The 26,643-nt window shown below is 38.9% G+C and overlaps 1 protein-coding gene across 8 annotated transcripts in view; it reads left to right on the top strand.

Moving 5' to 3' along the window:
- The window catches only part of ENOX2 (ecto-NOX disulfide-thiol exchanger 2), a 275,984-nt gene that overhangs the window by 210,217 nt on the left and 39,124 nt on the right, over positions 1–26,643 (top strand). For all 8 annotated transcript variants that reach the window (XR_004263438.1, XM_032260196.1, XM_032260200.1 and 5 more), the window contains 4 exons: positions 6,595–6,801; positions 15,028–15,261; positions 17,863–18,075; positions 20,043–20,149. Coding sequence is in view for 7 of the 8 variants with exons in the window: in XM_032260196.1 (XP_032116087.1) it covers positions 6,595–6,801; positions 15,028–15,261; positions 17,863–18,075; positions 20,043–20,149 (761 nt within the window). In the remaining variant the exon portion in view is untranslated. The remainder of the gene's footprint in view (positions 1–6,594; positions 6,802–15,027; positions 15,262–17,862; positions 18,076–20,042; positions 20,150–26,643) is intronic.

Genomic DNA, 26,643 nt, shown 5'->3' with positions numbered 1-26,643 from the left:
AAGATTCAAGTGGCTTATCGGTCCTCTATGCTTGCTTCCTGCCTCACTTCTCAAAGATTAGCAGTGACTCCGATTGCCCCAACATAGCTCCCCAGAGTGGATGCTTGGGTGTAATTAGAATTGCTAGAAGCTCCTCCTTTTCCATTACCAGAGATTAGAATTCTTTATGTTCCCAGTTATCTTGAATCTTTTTACATGGAACTTTTCTTTGTCTCCATCCTGAGTGGTGATTGGGGTTCCATAGAGCTTAGCACATTACCTGATTAACAGGTGGGCTTTGAATTTGCTCTCCTATGGGTTATCATTGCTGTGCCCTGATCACTGTATTTCAGTGGGATTAGAAAATCAGGCCCAGACGGACAAAGTGCTTTGAGCTGTTAATTAAGGAACAGGTACTATCCGTTAAGAAAATAGTATAGCCCATTGCCCTGCTTGGTGGCATACACCTAAATCTCAGCAAATGCTATCAAAGAAACTTTCTACAATTACCCAAGGAAAATAAATAAATCCCCAGCATTCTTGACATTACTGTTAGTGGTTTTTATGCCCTTTTACTTAGAAGACAGTCACCATAGAAGAATGACAGCATCTAAATAGGATGATGGCTTCATTACAGAAGTTTTAAATCCCACTAATGTAGCCAAGGGAAGGAGCCTTTGCATTTTCAGTGTTACATTTAACTGTTGCAGTAACCAGATGCTTTTTACAGTCTCTCAGTGGGCCTAAAGGTAGACCAAAGGAAATTTAAACAGTATAAAGTGATTATTTGCTTCACAAAAGGATTCTTTACCACCTAATTCTCCTAAATAGTAAACTTAAGAAGCCTTTTTATTCTGAAACAGGACTGTATTCTAAAGGCTCTGATTTTAAAACATGGCTCTAACTATATGGATACTCTTAAAAATTCTTTACCTTATGTAGTAGGTGGTGGGGGGGGCAGGGGGGTTGTGTTCCATGATCAGAGCCATATGTGTCTTCATAGCTGTAGATTTCTCTATCCATATGAGTGGTTCCTTCTCAATCCCAGCCTTATCTAAACATCTGGGTAACACAAGGATCTGGAAATTTTAAAGTTCATATCTTAGCTACCACTCTACTCCAGACTTCTGGTAGGACTTTAGAAAGTCCCAGATTGGGAATTAAGAAACCTAGGTTCTATAATAGTAAATAATAATAACACTATAAGGACTGCTGTTTTTTGGGAACCTGTCAACTGGTAGGTATTGAACCACATGCAATACAGATAGCATATAATCAGTTATCCTACAATAACCCTTGTAAGGTGGGAATAGCAACCCTATTTTAAAGATGAAGAAAGAGATTTTCAGGGGTTATGTAATTTTCCCAAGGTCATACAGTCAGTAATGAAGTTAAGATTTAAATTTAGGTTTACTTGCTACAAGATCTTCTTATTATTATTATTATACTTTAAGTTCTGGGGTACATGTGCGGATCTTGCAGGATTGTTACATAGGTATACACATGCCATAGTAGTTTGCTACCTCCATCCCCCCATCACCTACTTTAGGTATTTCTCCCAATGTTATCCCTCCCCAATCTCCCCACCCCACTATCCCTCCCCTAGCCCTCCACCCCCAACAGACCCCAGTGTGTGATGTTCCCCTCCCTGTGTCCATGTGTTCTCATTGTTCAACACCCACCTATGAGTAAGAACATGCGGTGTTTGGTTTTCTGTTCTTGTATCAGTTTGCTGAGAATTATGGTTTCCAGACTCATCCATGTCCCTGCAAAGGACATGAACTCATCCTTTTTTATGGCTGCATAGTATTCCATGGTATATATGTGCCACATTTTCTTTATCTAGTATATCATTGATGGGCATTTGGGTTGGTTCCAGGTCTTTACTATTGTAAACAGTGCCACAATGAACATACATATGCATGTGTCTTTATAATAGAATGATTTATAATCCTTTGGGTATACACACAGTAATGGGATTGCTGGGTCAAATGGTATTTCTATTTCTAGAGCCTTGAGGAATCCCCACACTGTCTTCCACAATGGTTGAACTAATTTCACTCCTACCAACAGTGTAAAAGCATTCTTATTTCTCTGCATCCTCTCCAGCATCTGTTGTCTCCTGATTTTTTAATGATCACCATTCTAACTGGCATGAGATGGTATCTCAATGTGATTTTGATTTGCATTTCTCTAATGACCAGTGAAGATGAGCATTTTTTCATATGTTTCTTGGCTGCATAAATGTCTTCTTTTGAAAAGTGTCTGTTCATATCCTTTGCCCAATTTTGGATGAGTTTATTTATTTTTTTCTTGTAAATTTGTTTTAGTTCCTTGTAAATTCTGGATAATAGTCCTTTGTCAGATGGGTAGCTTGCAAAATTTTTTTCCCATTCTGTTGGTTGCCAGTTCACTCTAATGATTGTTTCTTTTGCTGTGCAGAAGCTTTTAAGTTTACTTAGATTCCATTTGTCTGTTTTGGCTTTTGTTGCCATTGCTTTTGGTGTTTTAGTCATGAAGTCATTGCCTATGCCTATGTCCTGAATGATATTGCCTAGATTTTCTTCTAGGGTTTTTATAGTGTTTTGTCTTATGTTTAAATATTTAATCCATCTGGAGTTAATTTTTATATAAGGTGTAAAGAAAGGGTCCAGTTTCAGCTTTCTGCAGATGGCTAGCCAGTTTTCCCAACAGCATTTATTAAACAGGGAATCCTTTCCCCATTGCTTTTGTCAGGTTTATCAAAGATCAGATGATTGTAGATGTGTGGCAGTACTTCCAAGGCCTCTGTTCTGTTCCATGGGTCTATATCTCTGTTTTGGTACCAGTACCATGCTGTTTTGATTAAAGTAGCCTTGTAGTATAGTTTAAAGTTAGGTGAGCATGATGCCTCCAGCTTTGTTCTTTTTGCTTAGGATTGTCTTGGCTATGTGGGCTCTTTTTTGGTTCCATATGAAGTTTAAGATGGTTTTTTCTAGGTCTGTGAAGAAGGTCAATGGTAGCTTGATGGAGATAGCATTGAATCTATACATTACTTTGGGCAGTATGGACATTTTCACAATATTGATTCTTCCTAACCATGAGCATGGAATGTTTTTCCATCTGTTTGTGTTCTCTCTTATTTCCTAGAGCAGTGGTTTGTAGTTCTCCTTAAAAAGGTCCTTCACATCTTTTGTTGGTTGTATTCCTAGATATTTTATTCTCTTTGTGGCAATTGTGAAAGAGAGTTCACTCATGATTTGGCTCTCTGTTTGTCTGTTATTGGTGTATAGGAATGCTTGCAATTTTTGCTCATTGATTTTGTATCCTGAGACTTTGTCAAAGTTGCTTATCGTCTTAAGGAGATTTTGGGCTGAGACTATGGGGTCTTCTAAATATACAATCATGTCATCTGAAAATAGAGACAGTTTGACTTCTTCTTTTCCTAAGTGAATACCCTTTATTTCTTTTTCTTGCCTGATTGCTCTGGCTAGAACTTCCAATACTATGTTGAATAGGAATGTTGAGAGAGGGCACCCTTGTCTAGTGCCAGTTTTCAAAGGGAATGCTTCCAGCTTTTGTCCATTCAGTATGATGTTAATAGCTTTTATTATTTTGAGATACGGTCCATTCATACCTAGTTTATTGAGAGTTTTTAGCATAAAGGGCTGTTCAATTTTGTCAAAGACCTTTTCTGCATCTATTGAGATAATCATGTGGTTTTTGTCTTTGGTTCTGTTTATGTGGTAGATTACGTTTATAGACTTGCATATGTTGAACCAGCCTTGCATCTCCGGGTTGAAGCCTACTTGATCTTGATGGATAAGCTTTTGGATGTGCTGTTGCATTCGTTTTGCCAGTATTTTATTGAAGATTTTTGCATTGATGTTCATCATGGATATTGGCCTGAAATTTTCTTTTTCAGTTGTGTCTCTGCCAGTTTTTGGTATCAGGATGATGTTAAACTTTTAAAATGAGTTAGGAGGGATTCCCTCTTTTTGTATTGTTTGGAATAGTTTCAGAAGGATTGGTACCAGCTCCTCTTTGTACGTCTGGTAGCATCCGTCTGGACCTGGACTTTTTTTGGTTGGTAGGCTATTAATTGCTGCCTCAACTTCAGACCTTGTGATTAGTCTATTCAGGGATTCGACTTCTTCCTGGTTTAGTCTTGGGAGGGTGCAAGTGTTCAGGAATTTATCCATTTTTTCCAGATTTACTGGTTTATGTGCATAGAAGTGTTTGTAGTAATCGCTGATGGTAGTTTGTATTTCTGTGGAATCAGTTGATATCCCCTTTATTATGTCTATTCTATTCTTCTCTCTTTGTTATTAGTCTGGCTATTGATCTATCTATTTTGTTGATCTTTTCAAGAAACCAGTTCCTGGATTTATTGATTTTTGAGGGTTTTTTTTGTGTGTGTGTCTCTATCTCCTTCAGTTCTGCTCTGATCTTAGTGTTTTCTTGTCTTTGCTAGCTTTTGAATTTGTTTGATCTTGCTCCTCTAGTTTTTTTAATTGTGACAACAGGGTGTCAATTTTAGATCTTTCCTCCCTTCTTATGTGTGCATTTAGTGGTATACATTTCCCTTTAGAGACTACTTTAAATGTGTCCCAGAGATTCTGGTACATTGTGTCTTCATTCTCATTGGTTTCCAAGAACATCTTTATTTCTGCCTTCATTTCATTATTTATCCAGTAGCCATTCAGGAGCAGGTTGTTCATTTTCCACGTTGTTGTGCGGTTTTGAGTGTTTCTTAATCCTGAGTTCTAATTTGATTGCACTTTGGTCTGAAAGAGTGGTTGTTATGAGTTCTGTTCTTTTGCATTTGCTGTACCTACTCTAATTTCTTGTTCCTTCCATCTAATATGGTCACCTGGAATGAGATATTTAACCTCACTCAGCTTTTTCCTCTGTAATATCAGAGATTTAGACTAAGTCAATAGTTTTCAACCTTTGCTACATATTACAACTGCCTGAGAAGCTTAAAAAGAATCAAAAAAACTAATGCACAGGCCGCCCCCCAGACTAATTAAATCAGACCCACTGGGGTAAGGTCCAGGCTTTATTTACCTTCCAGATTGATTCAAATGTGCCACAAGAGTTAAGAATCACTGGGAGTGTGATGGTTCGAATCTCTTCCAGTTCTTAAAAACTCAAAAGCATAAGTCTTAATTCTAGACCTCATCTTCTCCATTTTGGCCAAAATTACAACTTCTTCAGTGGCTGTGACTAAGGCATTTCAGATTCCTGCTCACTAGGTTCTTTTCTCTTTCCCTTCAATCGTCTCATATGGAACAAAAAACCAGTACAGTGAGGTCTTGAAATTACAGACTTGTAAAAATTAACAGAAAGTTTGTAAGTTCCCTGAATCCCTTTACCCCTTTTATTGATCAAATAGAGGTAAAGAGGGTATTACGAGGAACTGATTATTCTTAGCCACACCAACAAGACAGAGAGTAGTAGCAAAGTGAGGAAGCTAGAGATTCTGATACCCAAGGAAGCTCCCAAATCAACTGCTTGCCAACTTGGATAAGAGTCATGTTGAGGGCCTTGGCCTAATCTATGAACAAGACTCATTTACTTTTGCATGTGAACTATAATCACTGGTTGTTGAGCCCTCCAAATCTTGAGCTAGGAGAATTGTTGTTAAGAGCTGAATGGAAAAGAACGGATTACACACAATAAATCCTTGCAGATACAAAACCAACACCAGAAAACCCATGACCATCATGCTTTGTTTTGTTGGGCTATGGACTGTAGGAGTTCACTTGGAAAATGCTTTAATACATATAAATAGCAACAAGGAGCTGGCAGATAGAACAGGCTTTATGTATAAGATGAGTGCATATTTTTTTTGAAACAGAGGGAGAATTATCTCATTAAGTAGGTTTTTAATGATTCTCTATGGCCAAATTTGTCTCACTTTAGTTAATGATTTCCTAGACAAGCTTATTTTCTCTGCTGTCTTTCATATTTCCCTGTAAATGCTGCAAGACTGACTCTGGACCTCACCTCTCCAGCAAGGAATTTGAGGAAAGGCTCACTGATATTTAAAAAAAAAAAAAACAACATAAAAGGGATGGTTTATACTCTGATTTTGTGAAACCAAATCATTGTGACAGCTGTAGGCATTGTTGTAAGTAGGCACCCCATCATTGTCAAATTAATCCTGAATCAGTTCCTTCAGTAAGCATGAACAGAGAGAATATAGTAACTACAATCTGAATTAAACAACTCCTGTCTCAGGAACGCTGATTGTGACAACTCTTGATAATAACTGTGTAAACTGAGTGGGATTTTCTCCCACTAATTTCTTAATAAAAATGCCTAAAATTTTGGCATAGCTGAATTGTCAGAACAAAAGTAAGGAACAAAACTAAAGGACTCTGGATGAGACAGACAGATCAGACTGGGTCTTTATGCTCCAGATGTCATGGTCACCAAACGATTAAATAAAATGATTTTTAGTTTCACGCAATCAGTTTTCTGTGGAGCAGAGATGAATACCTCAGGGGCCATGTCCTTCTGACACTCTTAGACAAAAGTTTGACATGGATAGTAGGGAAATGTTATGTTTTGAAGAGTTTTGTCCCAAGCAAACATTTTAATTTCAAATGTTTTTGCCCTTAAACTTAGATCTTCCACCTCCTGCAACCCGAGAAAGACCACCAGGATGCAAAACAGTATTTGTGGGTGGCCTGCCTGAAAATGGAACAGAGCAAATCATCGTGGAAGTTTTTGAGCAGTGTGGAGAGATCATTGCCATTCGCAAGAGCAAAAAGAACTTCTGCCACATTCGCTTTGCTGAGGAGTACATGGTGGACAAAGCCCTGTATCTGTCTGGTAGGTGTTTAGATGTGGGGATTGTGCCCACCAGGCCAATATAGAGATTGACAGGACTATTTGTCTGTAGCAGCCAAGTTTGGGTTTAGTATTACCTGCTCTTGCCTTCAGAGATGGAAACTGAATGTTCCCATTCAACTTCTTCCTTTAAAGCTCTTCAGTAACTCCCAATTGTCTATGGGATAACTCCAGACTCCTCACATGTGGCATTTGAAGGCCTTGACTGTGTGCTCTACCTCTTAGAGTCATCTCCTGATCCTTCCTTCCCTCACACACCATGTCCCAACCACACTAAGTGAACTCTAATTTCCAGAATGTGCCATGGTGTTTTATCACCTTGCCTGCCACACACACCCCCTAAAGCTCAAGCTCAGGCACACCCTCCTCTGGAAAGCTGTCTCTGACCTGTCTCCGTACTCTGCCCAGCGCTGCTTTAGACACTCCTTCCTTAGGGCTTTCACAGCACCTGGTGCTTCCTCCCAACACTACGACACCTACTATCCCATGCTAGAACTGCCCCTTTCCACATCCATCTCCCCTACCAGTGTGTGAAATCTTTAAGGGCAGAGACTGTGTCTTGTTTAACATTGAATCCCCAGCACCTAGCACACACCCTAGCACAAAAGTAGATGCTCATAAATAGTTATGGAAGTCAGTAAGTTGTCAAATATTTATTGACTGCTAGACAGAATGCTAAGTTGCTGGGGATACAGCTAAGGCTGAGGCAGATAGACCTCCGGCCATCAAGGATATTACATTCTGGAAATGGCAAAATATATATGAAAACAAATAAATAAGTTACTTTCAGTACTGGTAAGTACTCCTAGGGAGATAAAAAAGGTTAATGTACCCAGAGTTGTTAGGAAAGGAAGTCTTCTCTGACATTTGAACTGAGACTTGGATAATGTGAAGAGAGATTGCCATGTGAACATCTTGGGGAAGAGCATTCCGAAGTAAGGAACAGCAAGCCAAAGGCCCTGAGATAAAAATGGACTTGGCATGTTCAAGCAGAGGATAGAAGTTTAGTATGACTGGAGCATAGAAAATGAGAGTTGGGGTGGAGGGAAATGAAGTCTGAAAGGTAGGCAATACCAAATCATGTTGTCTTATGAACTATGACAATGAGTTTTATTCTGGAAGCCACTGGAGGATTTTAAGGAATTCAGTGACATGATCTGATTTACATTTTAGAAATGTTACTTCTGAGCAGAAGATGGGCTAATTGGTATGAGCAGGGGTGGTGACTGGGAACTAAGTTAACCAACTGTGATATTAGTCTAACCCAGAAGTGACAGTGGCTTGTATAGTACAGTAGTTGGAGTGGAGATAGTAAGAACTATCTCCTGTTTATAGTAAAAATTCTGATTTAGGGTGTGTCTTAGTCCATTTTCTGTTTCTTATAAAAGAATACCTGAAACTGAGCAATTTATAAAGAAAGGGAGTTCATTGTTTACAGTTATGGAGGCTGGAAGTCCAAGGTCTAGGAGGCACATCTGGGGAAGGCCTTCTTGCTGGTGGGGTCTCTCTACAGAGAGTTAGCTCAGGTCTTTCTTCCTCTTCTTATAAAGCCACAAGTCCTACTCTCCTGAGAACCTGCTAGTTCATTAATGGATTAATCCATTCATGAGGACAGAGCCCTCATGACCCAATCACCTCTTAAAGGCCCCAGCTCTTAATACTGCCACATTGAACTACTTCCTTGACTAACAGTAATGATTTGGAAGAATTGAATCCAAGTGCTAGACATTTTATGATGACAGCATCATTATTCATATAACAGGTGCTTATTGAACATCTTATTTGTGTAAACTATCGTGCTAGGTGCTGTGCAGAGTAGAAAATGAGTAAAACCTAGTTCTTCCCCATAATGAACTTAGAGTTAGTATATAGTCATACGTTTATTTATTAAAGAAAAATGTATTTAGTGCCAGGCATTACTAAATACACTGATATAATACACACACTGCTAATAAGAGATTAAAAGTGACAAGTGCCATAGAGGAAGAAGTCAGGGATAAAGGTAGGAGAGAGAGAAAGAGAAAATTTCTGACTCCTAACTGGGGGCATCGGGAAAGGTAGCTTTTGGACCAAGTCTTTGACAAAGGAAAAACTTTTGCTTGTGGACAATGGGACGTAAAAACAGCGTGAGCAAAAGTATAAAAGTGGTAAGCTTTGGCAAACACTCAGGAAACAGTGAGTAGTGGTTTGTTTACTAAGTAGACATGAGAGGAGGAGGCAGAACATCAGTTATTAGCACACTCCAAAAGGCTTAACAGTTGGGTCTTTGCTCCTTGGGTACTAGGGAATTGAAGAAATTTTTGAACAAGGAAGATAATTGTTTCTGCAAGATTAATTTGACAGCTCTGAATAAAACTGTATTAGAGGAGAGATGAAAAAAGAAGAGAGGAGGTCAGTTAGAAGCCTGTTGTAATAGGCAGAGGAAGATATAACAAAGGTTTTTGAAAAAGTAGGCTAGTAACATGGGGAAGGAAAGGAGGAGGTATATGGAGAATACTCTTATTACAATTGCTAAGTGCTATAGAATCTAACTACTGAAAATTTGACAGCACTTATCAATGATAACTGAGCATTCCATGAGACTGTTTTAATAAGAACATAAAGATCTCAAAAAACCCTGCATAGTTGTACTTAAAAGACAATATACTGATCAGGAAGCATCCATCTAAACATGAACAAAATCAGCTCTCTGTTAACAGCCACCTCCTAGAAACATTCTTAGGGCTGCCAAAAGAAAGAGGACTTCAATCAGTGACATGAAAACAACTAAATTTTTCCCTTTAACTTTGAACCTGTCCCCTGAAAGTGCACAAGTGCTACCAATCTCCTGAATGGGGTGGCTGTTATGTCATTTTGTAAAAGAAAGCAATTAAAACAACAAACAAAAATCTCTTACAAAAGGGGCTAGAAAATGTGGAGATAATCTTTTTTTTTCTGATGGAATTGGAGCACCTTTAGGCGCTGGCACTGTGCACAGTGCACCCAACCTATAGCATTGTAGTATCTTTAGTGAGGTTTATGTAGAGCTTTCATATCATCCTATTATTTGATACTCTCTACAGTTCTGGGAGAGTAGGAAGGTAATCATTAATAGCCCCATTTTTCTGATAACTCAGATGATCAAATAAGATGAATGAATGTGCAAATGTATTATAAACTGTAAAGAGCCCTATAAAGTTTCGCTTATGAAATGTATTCATTCTTCCTTTTTCTAAAAGCGATGTATGCTAGTTTTAGCATTATGTGGTAATATTATTCTTTGTAACAGCTTTAATTAGCTATAATAATTTAATTTTAATGAGGTATAATAATTGATATAAAATGACCTTAACATATTTTAAAAATACACTTATATAATATTCTATATATGTATTCAGCTGTGAAACCATCACCAACAATGAAAATAATGAATATGTCTACTATCCCCGAAAGCTTCCTGTACACCCCTTTTGTAATCCTGTCCTTCTACCCCTCCCCACTCCACCTTCAGGCAACCATTTATCTGTTCTCTATCAGATTAGTGTGCCTTTTCTAGAACTTTATATAAATGGAATCATACATTATGTATGTTCTTCCTTCCTTTCTATAGATTCAGATTTCCACTTGGTATCATTTTCCCTATGCTTGAATTTCCTTTAATATTTTTTGTAGAGCAGATCTGTTCCCGACGAATTCTTTCGACATTGATTTGAAAAAGTATTTCATCTTTCTTTTTGAAAGATGTTTTTCCCCTTTCAGATGTTGTTCCACCATTTTCTTGCTTGCATAGTATCCAACAAGAAATGTGATGCTATCTTTATCTGTGTTTCTCTGTGCATATTGTGTCTTTTGCCCATGGCTGCTTTTAAAATATTTGTTTTATTGCTGGTTTTGAGCAATTCAATTATGATATGATTTGGTGTGATTTTCTTCTTGTTTCTTATGCTTGGGGTTCATTGAACTTTTTGGATCTTTGAGTTTTGATCAAATGTGGAAAATTTTCTCCCCTTATTTCTTTAATTTTTTTCTGTTCTCTCCCCTCCCTTTTGGTGCTCCAGTTAGGCATATATTAGGCCCCTTGAAGTTGTCTTACAGCTCGCTGGTATTCTCTTCCTTTTTTCAGTGTTTTTTCTTTCTGTATTTTATTACAGATAGTTTTATTGCTACGTCTTCAAATTCATTCATTTTTTTCATTATAGATTCAGAGAGTACCTGTGCAAGTTTGTTATATGAGTATATTATGTACAGTAATAAGTGAGCTTTGGGCTTCTAGTATACCCATCAGCCAAATAATGATTATTGTATCCAATAGTTAATTTTTAACCCTCATCCCCCTCCCACACGCTTCACTTTTGGAGTCCCCAGTGTCTATTATCTATCTTTATGTATACCCATTGTTTAGCTCCCACTTATAAGTGATAGCACATGGTATTTGATTTTCTGTTTCTGAGTTGTTTCACTTAGGTTAATAGCCTGCATTTACATTTTAAAGTATTACTAAATTCACACATTCAAAAGCCCAATCTGCATATAATCCAGCAAGACAGGAGAAATAAAAATGCTTCGCTTTTGCTGCTTTCAGAATTTTTTCCTCCACTTTGGATAGTCTGATGCCTATATGCCTTGGTGATGTTCTTCTTGCAAAATATCTTTTAGGTGTTCTATGAGCTTCTTGTACCTGGGTGTCTACATCTCTTGCAAGACCAGAAAAATTTTCCTGGATTATTCCCTTAAATATGTTTTTCAGACGTTTCACTTTTTCTTCTTCTCCCTCAGAAATGCCTATTACTTATAGATGTGGTTGCTTTACAGAATCCCTTATTTCTCAAAGGCTTTATTCATTGTTTTTAATTCCTTTTTTATTATTTTTGTCTGACTGGATTAATTCAAAAGACCAGTGTTCAAGATCTGATATTCTTGATATAGCCTGTTATGAAAACTTTCAGCTGTATTTTCTAACTCCTTTCGTGAATTTTTAATTTCCAGAAGTTCTGGAGTTTTTAAAAGATATTTATTTCTTCTTTCATATCCTGCATTGTTTCTCTGATTGCTTTGTGTTGGTTTTCAACTTTCTCTTGAATCTTATTGAGCTTCCTTACAATCCGTATTTTGAATTCTTTATCTGTCATTTTCATTTTATTTAGGATCCATTGCTAGAGAGCTAGTGTGATCTTTTCGGGGTGTCGCAACACTCTGTTTTTTCATGGTGCCAGAGCTCTTAAACTGGTTCCTTCTCACCTGAGGAAACTGTCACTTCTTATTTTTGAATCTAATTTCATTTGGATGGGACATTTTCCCCTTTGAAGGTGTGACTGTAGCGTATGCTGGGTAGGGTCCTTTGGTTTTGCTTCTTTAGCCCTGTGCACTTCTGTCAGCAGGTGTCCTATTGTGCCATGCAGTTCAATCTCCTGGCCAGTAGGTGGCGTGTACAGGTAAGAGCCACCTGTGGCAGAAGCAGATTAGTGGTCGCTATATCTTTTTTACTGTGAGGTGCTGTCTGTTCTTTCAGTTGATGGGCTGATCTGTGAAATTCCGGGTTCCCTGTTCAGTCCAGGGAGAGCAGATACAGGACAAAGCTGGGTGGAGCTGGACCACCAAGCTCACCCACGAATAACCCAATAATGAGCACAGACAGCAGCCCTGACAGGAGTGGCTAGAGGAACTCTTGGTAAACCGTGCCGAGGTCTCTTCAACGGGATGAGGGGGCTGCATCAGCTCCACTTCCTACACAGGCGGGATCACAACCTTGTCCTGGGGCTCCTGACTTAGTTTACATGTTTTCTGTCTATCTCTAGGCTACTATGTAGCTGAGAGGAGTGACTTTGGGGAGGAAGCTCTTCCCTCAGCCCAGTACAACCAGCTTTGTGGCTCACCTGCTCTCTGACACACCTTCATGTAGATACGGGGAGGGGCTCTGCATTTCAGTGTGTGAGGGTGCATGGAAGCTCGGGGGGGTGCCAGCTGGTTAGGCCCAACCTCAGGCCTCGGGGAAGTGGTCAGGTGCCAGCAGTGATGGGTGGGGCTAAGAGTCCTCCAATTCCCAGGCCCTTAAGTGGCCCACTGGATGGTGTGTACGGGGCATGGAGGGACTCTGCTGGGACTGGGCCAGCAGGCTTATTCTCAAGCCCCCAGGGTTCAGGTGGTGGCTGTGATAAGGAGAGTGGGCTGGCTCCCCGTCACCAGCAGAACTCTTAGATGGGGTCAGGCAGAAGGCCCAGGTGCTGGGGGGCCCCAGGTTCATTAGTTTTTTTCTTATGCAGCATTCAATTTGCCATCAGTCCTGTCCGGTGATGTTTTTTTAACTTAGACATTGTAGCTTAAGTCTGTAGTTGTTTGATTGTGGCTCTTTTTATATCTTTTGTGTTCCTCCTTAATATGGTCAGTCTTTTCTCTAGCTTCTTGAGCATGTGAAATCAAATTTTCATCATTGTTTTTATATCCTTATCTACTAATTAAGTTATCTACATCACTTCTGGGTCTGTTTGGATTGGTGGATTTTTTAAATCTTTATTATGGGTCATATTTTTCTGCATCTTTGCATACCAGGTAATTTTTTTATTGAAGTTTACCTTATTTGGTGACAGATGTTTTTACTTCTATAGTCTTGAGCTTTTTTCTAAATGCGGCTAAGTAACTCGGGAAAATGTTAGTCCTTTTAGGTCTTGCTTCTTAATCTTTGTTCAGCAAAACCAGAGCAGTTTACTCTAGGGCTGATTTTTCCCCACTATTAAGGCAGAACTCTCCTGATCACCCAGTACCAGAAGTGTGAATTTTTCTGCTCTGACTGGTGGGGAAAGGAGCTGTTCTCAATCCTGTGGGAGCTTCAGGGATTGTTATCTCTAATGCTCAGGTAGTTTCCCACACACATAGACATTAGTACTCAGCTAAATAATAGTGGTGGACCCTCTGCATATCTCTGAAGCTCTTTCTTTCTAGTACTCTGCCTTATGAACTCTATTTCCATAGTCTCCCTAGACTCCCAGTTCAGTCTCCTCAACTTGGGAATACTGTCATGCCCTGCCTGAGTTCCCCTCCCTTTGCTGAGGCCCAGAAACTCTCTAGGAAATAAGCTGGGGCATTCATAGGGATCACTTCATTTGGTTTTTGTCTCTCAGTGATCCCTGTCTTCATTGTCTATGTACAGTGTCTTTAAAAAGCATTATTTCATATATTTTATCCGTATTTTCAGTTATTTAAGGTAGGAGGGCAAATCTAACCCCTATTACTCTATCTTAGCCAGAAGCAAAAGTCTATGTTGGGTATTATTCTTGAGAGACAGCTTGGAATAGAGGATACCACAGTGTATTTGGAGTCTAACGTCCTAGATTCAAGGGCCAGCTCTACTGTTTGCTAATTGTCTGATCCAGGGCAAGCTACTTAACCTCCCTAACCTCTTTTGATGCTCAGTTTTCCGTTTGGTAAAATGTTTACCCTGCAAGCTTGTGCTGAGAGTGAAATGAGATAAATTCATGTGGAAATATCTAGCTGAGCTCTTGAAACAAAAAGTACTTAATTTTTCCTCACTTTTTATTAAGAGACATGACTTGGGTAAGTATAGCTGGCACAAAAACAGGAGGTAGGGTGTTGAATACTGGTTTTCTGAATCCCAGTCCTATACTACTATATTATAATCACACTGCATCTTTTTTTTTAAGGATCCCAAATTATATGTCACCTGAGTCACATACCACTCCCCATCTTTTTTTTTTTTTTCAGGAAAAAAAACAGGTTCAGAGTTGGCAAATGCTTCTAGGAAGCAATTTTAGGGATTAAAATACCAAGTTAATGCATTTAAGTTTTACCAAAATCTTTGTGATAGTATAATGGACACTCTTGAATTTATTTAAAGACAAGATCGTTTGAGGCCACCTTTTCCATTCTTCCCAGCCCTTGGTGCCATATAAGGATCATGCTTGATACCATTACCCACAGAGCCACCCTCAGCCAGAGGTAAGATGTTATGGAGGAATGGAACTCTTAAGAACAAGACTGACCCAACCCATAGAATGTGACCTATTATCAGAGATAATCAAAATCTCTTGATGATTTACCTTGCTAAGCATGGAGAGAGAATTTGGAGTTGTGTGGTCACTTGCAACTGTTGCAGTGACATCTCAAACACTGAACTTGGAAAAGTATTTATAGTCATTCATGCCCTTCTCTCTCTCTCACACACACACACTTTCTATCTTACTCTCTCCTCTCCCTTTTACTCTCCTATGAATTTAGGTTACCGCATTCGCCTGGGCTCTAGTACTGACAAGAAGGACACAGGCAGACTCCACGTTGATTTCGCACAGGCTCGAGATGACCTGTATGAGTGGGAATGTAAACAGCGTATGCTAGCCAGAGAGGAGCGCCATCGTAGAAGAATGGAAGAAGAAAGATTGCGTCCACCATCTCCGCCCCCAGTGGTCCACTATTCAGATCACGAATGCAGCATTGTTGCTGAAAAATTAAAAGGTATCAAAGGCACTCAAACTTCATGATTAAAAGAACTCTTTTATTTAGAGAAGTGTAATAAATATAATTGCACTGTTGGCAGTTAACTTTGAGTTTCCTACTAATGGACTCCAAGCATTTCTTGTGTTAGAGCCTTGCAGATAGAGAGGTGAACCTAGTAACTCAAGAACCCGGAAATTTATCCCTACTCCCTGTGTCTCTGCTCCTTCATTGTCCCAAGGGATGGCATTTTTCTCTTCAGACATCAGGTGACTAGGAATAAACAAGTTTCCTTCACTTTTCCACATCAGAGAATTTTAGGCATGATCTATGACATGTGACCTGTAAGTGCCCTCTTTTGTAGTGGATACAAGTTAGGTTTGAATTCCAAGTCAAATGAGTGAATCAGGATAGGATTTGATGTGATCCTGAAAAACTCTGGTAAAATTCTCTATTTTTATTTTTTATTTTATTTATTTATTTATTTATTTATTTATTTTTTGAGATGGAGTCTTGCTGTGTCACCAGGCTGGAGTGCAGTGGCGCAATCTCGGCTCACTGCAACCTCTGCCTCCTGGGTTCAAGCGATTCTTCCACCTCAGCCTCCCAAGTAGCTGGGACCACAGGCACGTGCCACCACGCCCAGCTAATTTTTTTTTTTTTTTTTTTGGTATTTTTAGTAGAGACGAGGTTTCACCATGTTGGCCAGGATGGTCTTGATCTTTTGACCTCATGATCCACCCGCCTCAGCCTCCCAAAGTGCTGGGATTACAGGCGTGAGCCACTGCGCCCGGCCAAAATTCTCTTTTTAAAGATGAGAAAATGGAGGCCCAGAAAGTAGTCATGGTGTATGTTCTTCTTAGATTACTCAAAGAGTTAGCCACCACCAACTGAAAAATAAAGACTTTTAAATCACTATTAAAGGCCAATCTATTTAAAACAGTGACTGTGGAGACCTGCTTAATCAGACTGCTTTCCCATTAGTTTTCATTCTTGTTCCCCTTGTTTGACTCTCAGACATTTTGTTAATTTAACATTAATTGCCTTGCCTGGTCTCCTGTCTTAGTAGCTCAAATCCAGTCTTTCTCATTTTCTGAGTATAGATGATTTTATTGAATGAGTGCTGGTGTCCCATTGCTCTTATTGATAGCACCAATCCAGCTCTAATGGTGTGAATTTTCTGTGCTTCTTGTACTCTCAGGTCAGCAAGATACTGTTAATCCTACTTTCCAAATAGGTCTCCTTCACCAGACATGTTTGTACCACATAGCCTAAGGGATTCACACATGTAAGAAATTGATTTTGACTTTCTTTAAGGGAAAAGCAGAAACTCTAGAGTCCAGAAGAGAGACACAGAAATAATGGTACATTTTGAAAAACTAGAAAGGCTGAAAGAAAGCATTGCCTAAGATGCCAGGTCCAAGACTTGCCTATTCACACACCACAAAACAAATTAGTTTACGTTTTTTAAAAATGCATTTAATGGGTATGTGACCCTCAAGAGAAGCTAAAACTGAGCATCAACATAAAGTCTGTATCTAAGTAATAAAGTGAAAAGCTGCTATAAAGGAGAGGCTTATTCTAAGTCTGCACTGAAAAAAGGGCAAGAGGCAAGAAATTCAAATTGCAGTGAAGGAAATTTCCATTTGACATAAGGGTTTCTAGCCAGAGAAGGATGTGAAGCCCTTGAATTGGGCTTCAATAGATATTAATGGACTCTCCCTGTCTGCAGCCTTTAAGAGTAGAATGTATATGTGGCTATCTTGGGGAGCCGAACCAGAAGCTCTGGAAGAGCTTCTCTACTATCTTAACTAATCACAGAATAACTCTTAAGTAGCTGCAGAAATCTACATGGAGTGTTTCTCAGGCAAAAGAAAAAAAGAATGTGGAGAAATATAGAAATAAAATGAATTGCATCAAAATAGATCGTGACTGGGACTAAGTGGAAGGCCTGGGGCTGTGGATGGAACACAGGAGTGATATTATAAAAGGTCGAAGATGTACATGTTTGTATCTAAAGAATGACCCACTTAACTCTTCCCTGAGGCTCCTTCCAATGCTGTAATTGCAGGGATCCAAGGTAAAGTTACTGTCAAATTCAAGTTAAACTCAGGATTCAAGTTTGTTTTTCCTCATTAAAACACAGAACTGTAGAATTCTGAAGCCCCTCACTAATTCATCTTTTCTTCTGTGTCTCTCTCCCCTCCGCCCGCGCGCTCTCTCTCTCTCTGTCTCTCTCTCTCTCTCTCTCTCTCTCTCTCACACACACACACACACACACACACACACACACACACACACACACAAAATCAGAGAGGGTAAGAAATTTGCAATACCTGAAAGCTATATATCAGTACAGAAAACTTTTTTCAAGGAAACATTTCTCTTTCTGAAAATTCATCATAGACCACAACCAGCCTGACTACATTGAGCCTTCCATTCCTCCTATCTGTCTGCCTGCCTGCTGCCTGTGTGAGCACCTGTGCGTATGTGTGGTTCCTCATCCTCAGCAATTCATGTAACCACCACTGCCAAAAACCACAATGGCCTTTTTGCCAGCATGTTGGGAAAATAGATCAAAATTTGCTTACCTTTGTTGGCTATAAACATAATTTTTTTCAGATGATTCCAAATTCTCGGAAGCTGTGCAGACCTTGCTCACCTGGATAGAGCGAGGAGAGGTAAACCGTCGTAGTGCCAACAACTTCTACTCCATGATCCAGTCGGCCAACAGCCACGTCCGCCGCCTGGTGAATGAGAAAGCTGCCCATGAGAAAGATATGGAAGAAGCAAAGGAGAAGTTCAAGCAAGCCCTTTCTGGAATTCTCATTCAATGTGAGTGGAACTTAGAGTTCTGCTGGAATGATGATAAGTCACTTCACTTAGTCACTTGCTCTCTACAGGAGCCCAGGTCTCCAGAGCCATCTTGTGTGAAGGCTCAAGGCTCCCTTTTTCACTGCCTTGTGCTCTCCTTATATTGCTAAATGCCCAAGCTCCAGTTTGACAGGAGACATGTGGGCACCTGCTAGCTTCATCTTCTGTGGTATATGTACTTCACCTTCTTAGGAACACTAAACCTTAGGCCACATCCTGTACTTTTACAGCCCTGGGCCTCAATAGAGGGCTGGGTGTTTTATTGATAATGTTACGATGTAGCATTTTTAATCTGCTTTGCTTCAGATTTGTGGCATTATCATCATGTAACATGCCTTTTAGAAACTCCATTTCAATGATCAGTGTAGTTGTATTTCCCAAGGTGATTGAATAAAAACCAAATTTGCTACTTCTACATTTTTGACTTTGTTTCCTTTCTTCTACTACCTTTGCTGGATGTCATAGACAGTGGGAGGAGGTGAGCAGCTACCAACATGGCCATTTTCAAAAAGTTCTTCTCCACACCTATCTAAGGTCTCTGAAATGAGCCAGATCAGATAAATTATTAAGTAATTTTTTGCTTACCACATTATAAAATTATACACTCATATTTTTTAATATATATTTTATTGCACTTTAGGTTCTGGGGTACATGTGAAGAACATGCAGGATTGTTGCATAGGTACATACATGGCAGTGTGGTTTGCTGCCTCCATCCCCATCACCTATATCTGGCATTTCTCCCTATGTTATCCCTCCCCAACTGCCTACACCCCACTGTCCCTCCCCTGGTCCCCCCCAACAGACCCCAGTTACACTCGTATTTTTTCAGTAATAAGTGTATTCACCTTAAGAATAAGAGTACAATTTTATGACTTTGCTTTTAAACAATTATGGTCCAGTTTTTCCAAACTTGACTTCCCTGTACTTGACTCCTACATAATTGTGATTAAGGGGGAGTTGTTTCATTTGCCACTTGTATTTTGAAGGTATACATGGGCATAAAATCCAGGAGGCAAAAGCACATGTGTTCAGGACTTTGGGATAAAATTTGAAAAAAGAGAGAGCAGCATGCATCATGGGAATATAAGTCCTTAAGTCATTAGAAGACAGGGTGCAAACAGGGCCAAAAAAAACCACCACCTCTGGATTTTCTTAATGTGAACACCCAACTAGACAGGGGCTCTTGTCTTGCTTTTCTTTCCCCCAAAGAGTCATGTCTAAGCTTCCCCTCTCTTGAACTGATTGGGATAAAGCCCCAGAATATCTGCATACCTTTCTCTGTTTGGCATTTTAAGAGACCTTGAAAAATACTCTCTAGGACCACACTTACATCGTATTCTTTCCTAAAACTTATATTTCTCCAGTCAACAGTCTATCTAGGTAGACTTTAAAAAGACTCAGTCCATCTTAGGTTTTGATCTGATGCTTTTGGTTAAACATACTTCAGAATAGTGAAAGCATGAATTCTGTTGAAGCAAGGAATCCAAGTTTGTATCAGCGGGCTATGAAAGGAGCCAGGGGTAGAAAGTTCCAGTACAGTTTGCCATTTTCTTCCATGCTGTGCAGGGTCACTAGTACACTAAAGACAAGACTAAATTAAAGCACATTTGCTAGGACTCTTTCTCTCCTGCCTCCATGAATTCACACTGCCTGTATTCAAACTCTAGTTGTTACCACTTCACGCTAAACCTCTGGTGTTCCCTTTTGTCTTTCTGTATGTTGATGTCTTTTCCTTTGAGTCCCCTTTAAAATCACAGGACCCCAACACATGTAGTCTTTTCCAAGCACAACCACAGCCTAGTATAGTGTCATAACAAGAAGATACAACAAGTCTGATTCTTCTCTTTTATTTCATTTCTTTTTCCTCTCTTTTTCCATCCCGGATGATACTCTGGCCTGATCCAACTACTGATTCAATGCTGCAGTTGAGCAGATAGTGGCTGTGTACCATTCCGCCTCCAAGCAGAAGGCATGGGACCACTTCACAAAAGCCCAGCGTAAAAACATCAGCGTGTGGTGCAAACAAGCTGAGGTTGGTAACTTTTTATTCTGGTAGCCTCTCAGGGGGACAGTTTCTTTCTTTAACAAGTTATTGATTTGGAGTTTAGCCAGAATTAAATAGTGCCAAGCTCCCACGGTCACACAACGCCCTAATAAAACACTAAGACATGTTCTATAGCCTGTCACGGTGTCCAGACCACCTGCTGTCGAAAGGGTAATAAATGGTCCATGCGCTGTGGTGAATGCATTCTCCTGGATGGAAACCTGCGTAGTGAAAATGCAGGTGGCATAGTTATAAGTTTACTTCTCTAAGCTAGCTAGTCTTGAGTACAACAATAATTAGTGACCTGCACTTCTAGTGTTAGTAATATTAGGGCTGCCTTACATCTTTTAGTGTCTTGCCAGTGGAGGACGGAAGCTGCCTGGTGTTATACTGGATCATTGAAATTTCTGAGCTGCTTTTATCAAACTCATTTAGTCATCTTTATAGGTGGATGCTTTAAAGGTAGCAGGACCCTGATCTTAGGTTAAGGTTGTCACACACCTCTCTGCTTATACTCAACTGACGTTTTTAGCATAATACTAGAATAAATGTGATATGATTCGTTTGCTATTCTGAATCAAAGATTAAAAATTGAGATGGGATATTTCACTGATCTGCCATTGGAAATCCTGTTACATATGCCTCAAGCCCTCCTATTCCTATGGGCAACTTCCTTACCAAGCCCTAATATTTTCTATTTATATATGCAGCAACTTTTTCAACTACATTCCGGGTCCTCTTTGCCAGCCTGGTAGCAGTCCAGATATCTGTCAATGTAAATTGTCATATTCCTTAACTTTTAAATAGCATTTAAAAGATATTTACATTTATAATGTGCTTTCACATTGGTTATCTCACCTGTGTGAGACAGACATGGTGAGATAGCCTCACAATAGACATGGTGGAGTGAAAAAAGTATCGAACTCAGAGCCAGACATGAATTCAAATCTGAGCTCTGACGTTAGAGCTGTGTGACTGAGCAGCTTATTCAGCCTTTGTCAGTCTCTATTTCTTCACCTGTAAATTCAAGACAATAATGAAACCAGTCTTCTAGGATTAGATGAGTTAGGAAATGTGTAAACAGTTTGAAAAATATGATATTACTTCAGTTTTTATTAAAAACTTCATAAGAGATAGTGAGTAGGTATAGAATTCATGCTTTACCTGCAGGAAAATTGAAACATAAAAATGTTAAGTGATTTACACAAAATTACAAAACTACCAAATGGACTAGAAATTATTCTTCTCACTGTGAGCTCTGGTGCAAAATGCTTCTTTGTGGGCTAGTCATTTAACTTTTGCGAATCTTTGTTTCTTAACCTATAAAGTAAAGATAATAATTTCTCTCTGTCCGTCATGAGAATATATTAGATTGTTTGTGTGAGAATAATTTGAAAATCATGAAAATCATTTAGGAGAAAATAAGCCAAACCCTGTTTATAAACTGATAGTATCTGAGCCATCAATTCCAGCACAGCAAAGCGATCTGGGAGTCACTAGAGAGAAATCCCTGAAGACATTCCATCTAATGGGTAGGTAGAGTCAGAAAAAGCCAATAGCATCTTTACTTGTTTTTTTAAAGAATTAGGTAAAAAAGGAAGCTATTATCTTACTGTAGCACAAAATGGTTTTAGAATCTTAGGGCTGCCTCATGTTCACCTTCAACAAACAAAATTCAACTTTGTGATTCAAATGTTTACTGATCACTTTCTCTATCTCAAGCACTATGACAGGCAACATAGAATGAAGTGATCTTGCCTTCAGGCAGCCAGAAGGGTAATGAAAGTGATCAAGAGGAGGAGTGGAATTTCACGTGCTAAATTTAAAATATCCAGTCTTCAGTTCAGAAGAATAAAAGTCAAGAAAAAAATGCTCAATAGGTCTCATGATTGTAGAAAAGCAATATGGCATTAAGTTTCTACCTTCCCTTTGATACACATACACTTCTAAGCCCTCTTTGGGTTAAAAGAAGTTGGCTGAACGTCCCCACCCTTTAAGGAAAGCCCTGACAGTACAACGTTGCCTTTTTGCAGGAGGAAGGGAGCCTCTGGTTGGAATGCTGATTTGCCTAGGTCACAACACTTTTGTAAACTATGAGGCCATAAAATATTACCCATCAACATTATATTCCTCAAGGCTCTGTGTAGTTATTAGGTTGGTACAAAAGTAATCGCAGTTTTTGCCATTAATATTTCAAGCCTATTTATCTGGCGGGTATATAATTGAATTTAATTAGACTCACAGTAGAGATAGCTATACATACTAGTGAGCTAGAGACTCTTAGGACCTACAGAGAACTGAGATATTTGCACCCTATTACCCTATATTGTAACAGAACTTCCTTGGCAGAGTGGTGATGATAAAGTACGTGACCAACATGACTTTCCAGGAGCTACATGCTTCATGATGTGACTTGTAGACTGTAGAAATCCCAAAAAATTCTTCCTGCTTGTTTGATTGAATTAAAGTAAGGTCCACCTTGAATATCTCAAATCTTGTTCAGTACAACAGCTGAAAGTGGGAGATAACTCATAACCTTCCTCTGGTATTGCATTCCCTAAACCTAAAAGATCTCTTTCACTTTATATTGGTGCCTCTTTAAGTCATAGTTTGTTTTCATTTTCGTCCTTGTGTTTTTTTTTTGTTGTTTTTTTTTTAACCTCTGCAAACTTTTACTTGATAGCAGGCAACTATGAAGACTAAAAGGAGGTATCCTGTGGGAAATAAATAAACCATCCTCTTAAATTGTCACTGCCTCTTAGCACCTCCTGAAAATCAGAACATCTCAAAAACTTAATCAGCTAGGCTGGCTTATTTTTGGCCTAGGCATCCAAGCTACATACAACTCATAAGCCAAGGGTTTCATGAAGGTGAAAGTTTCTGATGTTCAACTTTTTTACCAGTTGCATCTGAGAACAAGTCAACCAATGATATTCTCATGTCACAAAGTACTTGTTGCTTGTCTCATTGACATCCTTCTACCAGCAGCCAACGTGGTCTTACTCTGCTGAGAGAAAGGATATGGAGTATGAAGAAAAAGTCTCTACCTTTGGGGAGCTTAGACACTGCCTTTCGTAGTATATCTCAAGCAGACTAGTTTATTAATGAGTCTTTTTCATTGCTTTACTTTCCTGATTTATATGTATATGAGGTCCCTGCTAACACAACTGAAAAGGGTATTAGGAGAAGGCTAAAGTCCCTCCCCTTACTAAAAGTTGGTTTCTACAGTGACCTTACTGGCAGTTCTGTGTATTGTAGGAACTCTTTTTCTACAGAATCACTTATTAGAAGCTAATGCTTTGATAATGTATAAAAACTAGAGCCATAACAATAAGCCCTAGGACATACACTCTTAAATCCTCCCTCAGATGAGGTTTGACACCATTGGGCTAGAGGAAAAGGGACTTGATGATTGCTAGTATTCTTGTAAAATGAAATACTGTGATTGCCAAAATAACTTTCTTTCTAGAATTACAGGCCTACCATTTCAAACTCTGAAGAACCGTTTACAGATAGATATTCAAATAATCCGCATACCCTTGGTTTAGGATCCATCTGCACTAACACCAGTTATTGGCCTTCAGCCATCAAAAAACATCTAACACAATTTGGATCAACCTAATTTGTATTTCCACTATGTATCATGCAATAGACATTAATTAAGAACCTGAGTTTGTACTTTGCTTCATTATATTAAATGATATCTCAGAATCAAATTTTTACATAAGTGTAGAAGCTATCTCCCTATCCTCTGCTTCTTCCCATTCCCTTGTCTGATCTCTTCTCCACCAATGTTCCTCTTAATATTGAAAGTCTTAGGCCAGGCACAGTGGCTCATGCCTGTAATCCCAGTACTTTGGGATGCTGATCCAAGCAGATTGCTTGAGCTCAGGAGTTTGAGACCAGCTTGGACAACATGGTAAAACCCCATCTCTCCAAAAAATACAAAATATATCAGGGTGTGGTGGCCCACACTTGTGGTCCCAGCTACTTGGGAGGCTGAGGTAGGAGGATCGCTTGAACCCAGGAGGTCGAGGCTGTAGTGAGCCATGATCACACCACTACACTCCAGCCTGGGCGACAGAGCAAGACCCTGTTAAAAAAAAAGAAAGAAAGAAAGAAAGTCTAGGTAAGTAGAATTTTGTTACACATTTAATAAGGAACTTTGATTTTCTGGGAATCATGTTCCTATCATAAAACATGAATAAGATTAATTTTAAGTCCACATAAATTCTTGTGAAACTATAGTTATATAATTACTGTGTAATGATTTATGATTTGCTTACTTTATGATAAATCAAAAATGTCAGCTGGTATAAAAGTAGTTCTTTTCATGCATTTTCCTGTCTCAGATTTCAGTTTCATTCTATATGAAAGTGCATTGTCCCCATTATAGAGTAGTGTGTGAATTTCTAAGCTTCACAAAAAGTTATTGTTACAACAGACGCAAAGTAATTATAATGTGCTTCCAGAAATCACTAACAGTTCACTGTTGAAATGAAAAATGTCACAGATCTACTGTGGGCAGGAGAAGGGTATAAAAACTTTAGGAGGGCTATCTTACCTTTTTTGATGTAGTCTACCAGTGATGTGAGCCAGTCAATTTCAGGTAGAGATTTACAATGCAAATTGCTGAAAAATGTTTCTGCATACCATTGCCACTCTTTTGGTTTCAGCACTGGATTAAAAATGCCAGGATGGGAAATAGAGCAAATCTGGGAGACAGCTATTTTCTTTGCTGTCTGCTCTTCAGTGGCTCAGAGATTTTCTCCTGCCTGCACCTATGTCCAAACTAGGTAGCATGCCTTTCTCAGGTTCATGTCACCTTTTAGCCCTTCACTCTGAAGGTATTAGTTAGGGTTTCCTTCCCAAAGTAGAACTTTTCTGATCCAACAAGAGAATACAGAAAACAAGTAGCTCAGAGATCCAGTGTTTTAAGGGAAAGATTTTCAAAGAATTAAAACCTTACTCCTTATTTTGGGGGATACTGTCACTTACTAAATGTTCCCAATAAGCTTACTTTACTATAGTACCCCATAACCTCTGCTGTTCTCTTTATCTCCCATGCGTGTGATATACTGTACTGGGTATTTCTAGAAGAACAATGATATGAGCCTGTGTTTCTTTGTAGCTAGAAAGGATTGTCTAGTGGGGGCGCTGAGCTCTGCCACTTTGCCTGCCTGACTGAACAACTTAGGGAAGCATACCCCTTAGTTTTTCTTATCCTTATTTTATTATCAGTTAAAGCAACTGGTGATTCTTATTCCTGAAGTACTTTGAAACATTTAGGTAAAATTTGTTCATAGGCCTGTTATATTTCTGGGGATTTCTGAGGATGTGAAAGACTAGATAAGCTGTATCACATAGTTTTTGAACTTTTTATGTTTCTAAGAAAAGATTATACTTTTTTGCCCAGCTGGAAGCATAAAGATGTTTTGTGGATGCTGAAAAGCTGGAGGACATGTCTTAGCTCTCAGATATTCCTACCCTGGGACATTTCCCTAGAAGGAACATACTTTACTCTTCTGAGAAACACAATAACTTTCTCAGGGTTATGTGACATGTTTGTGAATTGAGAGTTGGTCTCTGCTTATACTTTCTAACAGTCTACATTTTTGTTAGGCAACTAGAAAGCCATGACTTTTCCTGATGCAGTAAGTTGTACAATATTCAAATTTGCCAATGACAAACTTCATTATAATCACCTTTCCCCATAACAGCTCTTTGATGATAACTGAAAATCAGACTCCTGAAATAGAATGGGAGATGCTACGTTAGCATCTTCTTTTTCTATTCTTATCAGTCGTGATACTAAATAGCTCACTTTTTAAAAAAGAGTCTTTTATTTATTTTTAGTAAAAACTTAACTTGAGTTAGAAATTATTACTTTTCCTGATAAAAGGAATAAAAAGGAGGATTTTCGTTGGGTTAATGACTAACTATACCATCAATTATTTAAAAATCCATTTGAAATATATATAATTCCCCTAAATGGAGGCAATTCAGTACAGGCTAATCCAAGCAAGGAATTCTAAGTTCAGTGCTGAGGAGCCTCTGACAGGCATCAATTGGTCTCTAAATGATCACAAGCTGCTTCAAAATGCAAAGTTATTGTGCTTACCTTTTTAAACTGACTTTTGTCATGGGATCTTGATCATTTTCAGTGTTTTTCATGCCTCCCTGAAGGTCTGTGTTTATATCTTTTAGCAGTTCCCTTCAGCCTGAAGAACTTTCTTCAGCATTTTCTATAGCGTAAGCCTGTTGGTGATGAATTCTTGCATTTAATTTTGTCTGAAAATATACCTCAGCTTTATTCTTGAGAGAATTTGTCTCTGAATATAGAATTCTGAATAAATGGATATTTGTATTTTTTCATGAACTCTAAAGATTTTATTTCACTGAGTTCTGGCCTTAAATTGTTTCTGAAGGAAGTCAAAGTATTCAAATTGTTGTTCCCCTCTGTATAATGTACTGCTTTTCTC

This window comes from Sapajus apella, unplaced genomic scaffold (genome assembly GCF_009761245.1).
Source record: "Sapajus apella isolate SASKATOON/1434 unplaced genomic scaffold, GSC_monkey_1.0 scaffold115, whole genome shotgun sequence".
NCBI classification, from domain to species: domain Eukaryota; kingdom Metazoa; phylum Chordata; class Mammalia; order Primates; family Cebidae; genus Sapajus; species Sapajus apella.
Note: the sequence above shows the minus strand (reverse complement) of the source record. Positions and strands in the feature narration are given on the sequence as shown.